Here is a 9506-nt window from a genome sequence, read left to right on the forward strand (position 1 = left end):
CAATAAAGAATATCTATTGATTTTACACGCTGAACTTCAACTTAAACACATAATCACGGGCCAAGGTCCGTGACATTGTTAGTACTAAAATATTTGGAAGTGGCAAAGTTCATAAATATGTTTTCCAGAAAAGAATATATCTTTAGATGTTGATACAAATTGAATCATGCGGAATCCACATTTATTTGCACTATAGTTTTTGAATAGAAACGTATTGGAGAAATTAATTAACACGGGCTTTGCGTAGCTATTTCCTACGGAATTCCGTTAGGGCCATCCCCTGTGATTGCGTTGATCTGAAACGCGATACTCGATAGTACGATGATGAAAACGCGAAATCATCCGTATTAACATTTTTATTTCGGTGATTTTAATAATGGCTGACCAGTAAACAACAACCGATACTTAGATATTTGGTATATACTTGATGCAGGGCAAATGGCTGTTTATTTATTGTTTACCATCTTTCTCATTATGCTCCAGTCAATTGTAATCACGCCCCCAGGTCCGGTGGTATACCGGGGAAAGGGGCCGTGTTTTTACCTTCCAGGTGGCCCCACAGTGCCGAGTGAATGCGGTGGTTTTGTCTTCGCCCTAAATTCAGCGGGGAATGGGTCTTACTTAGGGTCTCTGGGGTGCGAGGACATTTTGCGGGGAGTTTACCATCAGTTCGTCCCCACATGACGGATATTTTACCCGGGCTTGGCTGGACCGAAAATCAAAGCCCCCGCTATTCCCCGGACCTGGGGGCCGTGGTTACAATTGATTGGTGCATTAGTGATAAAGTACATTTGTTTCACTTGCAATCTCGGGGTCCTAGATTAGATTCCCGGACTGGCCACATACTTTTCTGAGCATGACATACATGACGCCGAACATGGGCCCGTGGCTAGCTCCAAGCTCATGACTGGGACTGAGAATTATGTTAGTCGTGAGACCCGCAATAAACGAATTCTAGCACACATTGGGTGTGTATCACGAGGGTGACTCGCACAGTTCAGACAGTTTATGAGCTCTCCGAGCCCATTATCTCAGTACTCAGGGCCTGACTCGTCAGCACGGGGTCAGACGGTCGATCCACGGACTAGCCGCATACATTTCAAAGCCTGTGGCACTAAGAATGAACAGAACATTGAAGAATATACTTTTTAAAGGTGATACATCCTACCCATATTACTTAAATTTAAAGGGGCCGCACTCCGTATGATGAAATAGCGAGAAAAAAAGAAAATTGTCGAAAACTGACATAAACTTGGTATCGATGTGTACAATGCATTTAAACTTACTAACTGAAGTACCACACAGTTTACAATTAATTTATTTTTCGCAGTTCTTTTCCTATTAAAAAGATTATAAGTATCTTCCATGGCCGAGAGTGTAAGATATGTTCATTCCGACCCGAGCGTAGGGTGTTTTGCGGAAACGAGGTTTATTGAGTTTCCGCAAAACACCCTGCGCGAGGGTCGGGATGAACCTATCATACACGAGCGGCTATGGTAGATGCTTTTTCTCCCACCTCAGTTAAACAAAATTAATTAAAAATGTATTTTTTGCTGGAATTCTTTTGTGCTTAGCGAAAATAATTGCGTATGGATATGCGATAGCATGTGGTTGTCATGGATATACGCGCAGTGATCCAGTTAATGTTAATAGTCAAATCGGTCTTTTTAAATAGTTCTAAGGAGAATGAAGCATTATTTTTTGAATGGTGCCTGAAAACTGTTTTATGGTGACATCTGAAGTGAGAAATAATAAATTAGCGTTCTAAATATTACCATAAGACAAGATTTCCTTGATGCTACTGACGACAGTCTTCAACAAGGGAGGTAATTACAATGTGGTAAAAGGAGTTCCATACGGACATTTTATCTTCGCCCGTGGGCAAGATAAGAATATCTAGCATGGTTAAATTATTGGATCTACTTATCTGAGATGGGAGAAAGGTATGTCTACTTAAAAGAATTCATTCCTTATGCGTGATTGGCTAGTCGATGTTATCACATGATATTACCAAGTTAGGTCTATAGCTTAAATATTCCATCCGGTTAGGGTAAGCCTCCGTAGTACAGTGGGTACAACACTGGCTTGCAATATTGGAGACACCGGTTTGAACCCGGTGACAGACTCGATTTTTTTTTTAACATTTTGGTATTTTTTACAATTATAATATCAAAGACAAAAACATTTTATTAAATGATTGTCCAGAGATTCGTTACAGAAAAAAAAAACTTTTTTGGTGCCAATCTGGTGTATAGTCCCTTTAAAACAAAATATAAGATATGGTATCGCTATTGATAAGACCATAGATTGGTACCCGGAGTGTTTCTTTCTAACCGATGTTATATTATTCTGTAGGAAGGTTTTCCAGTTTCGATAATTCGAGAATAACGTATAAGACTCTTTTCATTTAACTTCAATCGATGTATAAAGTTACTCATAAAATTTAAGTCGACTTATTAATTAGCACATACAATAATTGTTCTTCACAGCATTTGTAAATGAATATTGTAAAGAGGCCTATCATATTTAAATTATTTCAGCCATGTGATCATAGTAAATTTGAACGGTTGGATAGGAATCAGAATTTCTCTTGTTACCAAGTCTGCATTAAGAAACTATCCATTTATGCTGTTTTAAAAATGCTGGCCCCAGTTGCTTGGCAACATAAGTCAAATAATAGCCATTTTCTCCTTCATATCTTATTCTTAGAAAAAATATGTTTCAGGACCATAAATGTCCTTTAGTGCAATGAAGTGGAATGCCTCGTTATGTTTCTATCACCATGATGCATACCAACGTTGACCTCCTTGTCATCCAACGGTAGAACTCTCTAATGGCAATATTATTATTCGTCAATACATCGTTAAACAATGAAGAGTATATTATACAAGGTATACATATACAGAAATGTGATCCTTAAATTATGTTGAAGAGTATATAATACAAGGTATACCTATACAGAAATGTGATCCTTAAATTATGTTGAAGAGTATACAATACAAGGTATACCCATTCAGAAATGTGATCCTTAAATTATGTTGAAGAGTATACAATACAAGGTATACCCATACAGAAATGTGATCCTTAAATTATGTTGAAGAGTATACAATACAAGGTATACCCATACAGAAATGTGATCCTTAAATTATGTTGAAGAGAATACTATACAAGGTATACCCATTCAGAAATGTGGTCCTTAAATTATGTTGAAGAGTATACAATACAAGGTATACCCATTCAGAAATGTGGTCCTTAAATTATGTTGAAGAGTATACTATACAAGGTATACCCATTCAGAAATGTGATCCTTAAATTATGTTGAAGAGAATACTATACAAGGTATACCTATTCAGAAATGTGATCCTTAAATTATGTTGAAGAGTATACAATACAAGGTATACCCATTCAGAAATGTGGTCCTTAAATTATGTTGAAGAGTATACAATACAAGGTATACCCATACAGAAATGTGATCCTTAAATTATGTTGAAGAGAATACTATACAAGGTATACCCATACAGAAATGTGATCCTTAAATTATGTTGAAGAGTATACAATACAAGGTATACCCATTCAGAAATGTAATCCTTAAATTATGTTGAAGAGTATACAATACAAGGTATACCCATTCAGAAATGTGATCCTTAAATTATGTTGAAGAGAATACTATACAAGGTATACCCATACAGAAATGTGATCCTTAAATTATGTTGAAGAGTATACTATACAAGGTATACCTATACAGAAATGTGATCCTTAAATTATGTTGAAGAGTATACAATACAAGGTATACCCATACAGAAATGTGGTCCTTAAATTATGTTGAAGAGTATACAATACAAGGTATACCCATTCAGAAATGTGATCCTTAAATTATGTTGAAGAGTATACAATACAAGGTATACCCATTCAGAAATGTGATCCTTAAATTATGTTGAAGAGTATACTATACAAGGTAAACCTATACAGAAATGTGGTCCTTAAATTATGTTGAAGAGTATACAATACAAGGTATACCCATACAGAAATGTGGTCCTTAAATTATGTTGAAGAGTATACTATACAAGGTATACCCATTCAGAAATGTGATCCTTTAATTATGTTGAAGAGTATACTATACAAGGTATACCCATTCAGAAATGTGATCCTTAAATTATGTTGAAGAGTATACTATACAAGGTATACCTATACAGAAATGTGATCCTTAAATTATGTTGAAGAGTATACTATACAAGGTATACCTATACAGAAATGTGATCCTTTAATTATGTTAAAGAGTATACTATACAAGGTATACCCATACAGAAATGTGGTCCTTAAATTATGTTGAAGAGTATACAATACAAGGTTTACCCATTCAGAAATGTGGTCCTTTAATTATGTTGAAGAGTATACAATACAAGGTTTACCCATTCAGAAATGTGGTCCTTAAAGGCCTAGTTTAAGCCTTCTATAAGTGCCCCCCCCCCCCCCCTCCCCAAATCGGTGTTTAGTACACAACCTCTGTGTATTGATCTGAATCTACTTGCCTTGATCCCTCTTATCAGGTCTCAAATCTGAGTATCCTGCAGGGCAGTTTTGGAGGTTTCATTATAATATTGGACCCTAAATGGCCCTAAGGCAATAAACCAATATACAGGAAATTGGCCCCTACTGTGACACCAGTGCAATTAGCAGAAGATGCACAGCAGGGGGTTATCATGCCTAACATTCCTTAAACTAGGCCTTTAAATTATGTTGAAGAGTATACTATACAAGGGATACCCATACAAAAATGTGATCCTTAAATCATATTGAAGAGCATACTTAAGCTATAATTATAGCGAGTAATAATCAGTCACAGCAATGATAAGTGATAGGAAAGCCCATGACTAAGGGTTTTTTTTGTGTCAAAAATGTGTCATGATTATTTGCACACGTCATTGGTGAGTGCATAGGTTATTTGCCAATGAGATTTTAATGAAAAAGCCCCCGCGATGTCTGGATCCTGCTAAATCTTTTACAATGCATCGATCAGAGGATATTGGTGTGATTCTTTAATTTACATCTCTGTGGAGTGCTTGCAGATATATTCTATGCTATAAGAGTGTCGCCGTTATATAACCAGGAGAAAGCCGCAGGCGGAGCGCATAAGTAATTTTATAGAGAAGTTAAAGACATAAATCGCTAGGAGACGTCTGTATACTTATTATCATGCCACAAATTCAGGACAATGACGGAAATATCATTTCATTCCACTGCATTTTCATGCTCAGCGAGGTTCATAACGAAGATGTGATAATGCGCTCTTGACGGTATCAACAGTATTAGATACGTGATACATATTAAAAATCACTTGAGTAAAATATGTCATAAATCTTATCATTCGACTGTGCAAACAAGGACTATATAGGTTTAAAGGCTACATTTAAAGGAAGTTGTTTAAAGAGCAGTCAAAACATTTTGACGATGTATTGAAACTATTCTTATTGAAAAAAATGTGTGAATTGCATTGATCGGGAAATTATTGGTAGTTGTTCCTCAAAGAAAACATGGACGTCATATACATATTACCAACGGACGGATGTACATACGTTCTGGTTGTTTTACTGCTGATATTAATAACGATACTCTATCCCCGACGACGAAAAGGGGTTCCTGACGGTCCAATATTGTTCCCGGTGCTGGGAAATTTACCATCGTTAGCAAGCAAAGATCCCCTGAAGAGTTTCACGGACTTATGGAAAAAATACGGGGACGTGTACGGAATTTACATCGGTGGGGAACTGACGGTATTTATCAACGGGTATGACGCCATACATGACGCATTGGTTAAAAGGGGAAATGTATTCTCGAAACGGCCGCGAGGGGATTTTCATCAAATCACGTTCAAAGACCCGGGGATAGTTTTTGCAAACGGCGCAATATGGAAACAACACCGCCAGTTTTCCCAGGCGGCTCTGAACGAGTTCGGATATGGATGGACAGAGAAAACTTTAGAAGAACGCATTAATGATGAGTTGTATCATTTCCTTAACACCATCGAGTCGTATGACGAACCCTTTGATATTAGTGGACTCATGACCTTAAGCGTTGCCAATGTGATCGCGGGTATTCTTTTCGGAAAGCGTTGCGAGTACACCGACGAGCGGTTTGTGGCTTGTATCCACAGCGTGGGAGAGGCCGCAAAGCTATTTAGCCACTCTAGCGTCCTCATGAGCGTCTTCCCCTGGCTGATTTACATTCCTGGGGATTTCCTGGGCCTCGGAAAGATCGAGAAAATCAGAGAAAAACCGAAGCAGTTTCTACAACATGTATTTTCATGGCATTCCGAATTTTGTAAAGGCAAGGAAACACGTGACATATTGGGGCTGTACAGGCAGGAGATAGACAAAGGATGCAATGGTCAGTCTTCTTTGTTCAACGAAACAACAATGCGAGCTTTAATGGGCGAATTATTAAGCGCCGGTTCCGAAACTACAGCCACGTGTATCATTTGGATCATATTATACCTCATATTAAACCCGGACTTGCAGACGCGACTTCAAAACAACATCGACGAGGTAGTAGGAATGGACCGTCGGCCGTCCTTGAATGACCGCCAGCACCTGCCGTTGGTGGAAGCGGTCATTCTGGAGGGGTTGCGGATTAGACCGATCGCACCGCTCTCTGTGCCGCACGCCGTCCACGAGGACGTCAACTTTAGGGGGTACCTGATCCCAGCGGAAACCACTGTGCTAGTCAACCTTCACTCCGTACTTAAGGATCCGCAGACATTTCCGGAGCCAGACGTGTTCAACCCGGAGAGATTTTTAGACGAGACTGGACACGTAATCATTCCGAAACAGTTCATACCGTTTTCAACAGGTCGCCGCTCTTGTCTAGGGGAGTCTTTAGCTCGAATGGAATTGTTCCTTTGTGTGACGTCACTCTTGCAAAGGTTCACTATGACGTCACCGTTAGGTTCTCCACCTCCGAGCACGGAAGGCGTTCTTGGCATGACATTCTGTCCCAAACCTTTCAAAATGGTTGCGATCCCAAGAACATGTGATAAATAGCTTCTTAACCAAAGTAAATGTGGTTTATCCTTTAAAACAGTATACTGTCTGTCTGATAACATTTGTACTGTAAAAAAGCAACAACAAAATGTAATAAAGTATTAAAAACCCAATCTTACATTTTGTATTACTTATGTAAAAACTCATTATTATTACGCACTTCCAAGTAAAAGTTTGATGACTTGAGGTAAAATCTTAATGATTAAGAATGGGCGGAGTGAGCTAATTGTCAACGCAAATTCTGACACAGGGAATGTATATTGAATTAGTGGCAGTAGGCAGACCTTTAAACACCCGCGAAGATTCTTAATGATTAAGCTTAGTTTATACTTAATGATTGCATGCGTATCTGCCATTTCATTGGCCGAATATTTGGATTTTATTTGTATTCTAAATGTTGTTAGAAAACAACTTACAGTTTCAGCCAATGAAATAGCAAATAAGCAGTCATTAAATACTAGGCTTAATCATTAAGAAGTTTAACTTTCGTGGGTGTTAAAAGAACATCTAATTATTTAAAATACAAAGAATCCCACTATAAGAAGAAAACACTAAATAATTACCCCACGCATGCACTTAAAACTCAAGGGTGTTTACTTTTGTGCAGGAAATCATTGCCGCACCCCAGTGAAACATTATATTCGGCAAGCATTCCAGATACCATTTTAATTCATTAAAATGAATATTGTTTACCACAATTTAACCATTTTGTTGTTTCAAAAAAACGTTATGAGAATAACTTTGGAATGGGTGGGGTGTTTTCATATAAACATTTGTATGGCTTTTTTTATATTGATCTTGACTGAAATACGTACAATTCTTGAATGTTATGTAATAGTTAGATGACATTAATTTAGAGCTTATTTATTAAGAATGGGCGGTGTGAACGTAACAAATGAGCTCTTCTTAATCATTAAGATTTTATCTCAGGTTATCTAAGTGACATAGAATACAAACTCATTGGCAAGCACATTGTCAACGCAAAATCTGATGCTGGGAGTGTGTATCGGATGAGTGGAAGTGGGCGGACATTTAAACATCCGCGAAAGTTAAAAAATCCTAATGAGTCAACTCAAGTCAAGTCAAGTAATATTTATTTATAAAGACGGGTTTACAACATACAGAACACAAGCTCTGAAGAGCTTTTAAAGCCGATTTGATTAACCCAGAAATTAAGGATTGCCTATATGGAATTTCATTGGCTGCAAATGTGGGTTGTATTCTTTATACACTTTATTATCTATGTACCCATGGGGCATTTTGCAAAAAGAAATTCGCTGGCAATGCATTTTTCTTGCATGTTGTGTTTAACTTTTCAGCAGTAAAATAAATAACATCTGGATATGATATAAGCTGATAAGAAAATTGTTTCATGTAAACAACGAGATGAAATTTCTTGTCGGGGATCCTATTCTAGTTTTAAGGTACATCTGTCAGGTTGATAATATTAGGTGAAATACATAGAAAAATAGCCGGTGGACGTTCCTGGACCCGACATTATCGTTAAAGTCCTCAATAGACAATGCAAGAAATGTACAGTGAACTAACCAGAAAGTATCCGATCCTGTAGAATGCACTTTAATATGACATCAAATATTTTTATTTATTTTTCTAAAAAACCAAGGCACAGGATTATATATTTAGTATGAAAAAACATATTAGAAAAAAATCTTACAATGCAAAAGCAATACCAATACATCATTAACTAAATAAGAACTGGCCGCGGTCATGGGGTCGTTTGTTAATTGGATTAATTTCAAAATAAATAATATACCATGGGTCGTGAAATGCTGTGTGGGGTTCCTTTGGTTGGACTTCAGCCTCGATCGTACTAATATGAACGACCTGGGACGGTTGACCTCTAGTTTTCCTATCTGTAATATATCGTTTAAATGATTCTCATGTTACTGATTCCAATGTCTTGATGTAGGAACAATTAAATACAAATAATCGTAATTGTTCCCCAAATCGTTTTTGGTTGTCCGATAAGCGCAGTGGTTAGCGCACTCGGTTCTCACCTAGGCGACCCGGGTTCGATTCCCGGCTCGGGCGCATGTGAGTTTGGTTGGTGGTCACCAAGCCGGACAATTAGGTTTCCTCCGGGTTCTCCGGTTTTCCCCACAACACAAGACTACACTCTCGCGTAAAATCGTGCCAACGAGAGTGATTAATATAATGTTGTAATAACTTGTTTCACAGTCGTTGTAAAATAAATATGTTTAAACTAAATCTTTTAGAGCGATCATGGCAAACAGTGTCGTGGTTATGTAACAGCAGTTGATATATCATAATCCGCAGTTAAGCGTATAACTACTTTGAGTAAGTTGCGAATGGAAACATGTGTTTTACATTAGTTTCAGTTTTAGTTTATTGACAATATCAGCAAATACACGCCTTTAGCAAAATACAAACATCATGAAATAAACAAAGATTGCCACACTAATATAAGTAACAAAGAACAGAATTTTC

General features: G+C 37.5%; 1 protein-coding gene across 1 annotated transcript; it reads left to right on the forward strand.

Annotated features, from left to right (window-relative positions):
- The first annotated feature begins 4950 nt into the window (after positions 1-4950).
- LOC128210266 (cytochrome P450 2D4-like) lies at positions 4951-7150 on the forward strand. The gene has a single exon (XM_052914491.1). The coding sequence runs from the start codon at positions 5532-5534 to the stop codon at positions 7035-7037; it is 1506 nt and encodes a 501-aa protein (XP_052770451.1). The 5' UTR covers positions 4951-5531; the 3' UTR covers positions 7038-7150.
- The last annotated feature ends 2356 nt before the right edge of the window (positions 7151-9506 follow it).

The sequence above is a fragment of the Mya arenaria genome, chromosome 12 (assembly GCF_026914265.1).
Source record: "Mya arenaria isolate MELC-2E11 chromosome 12, ASM2691426v1".
NCBI lineage: Eukaryota > Metazoa > Mollusca > Bivalvia > Myida > Myidae > Mya > Mya arenaria.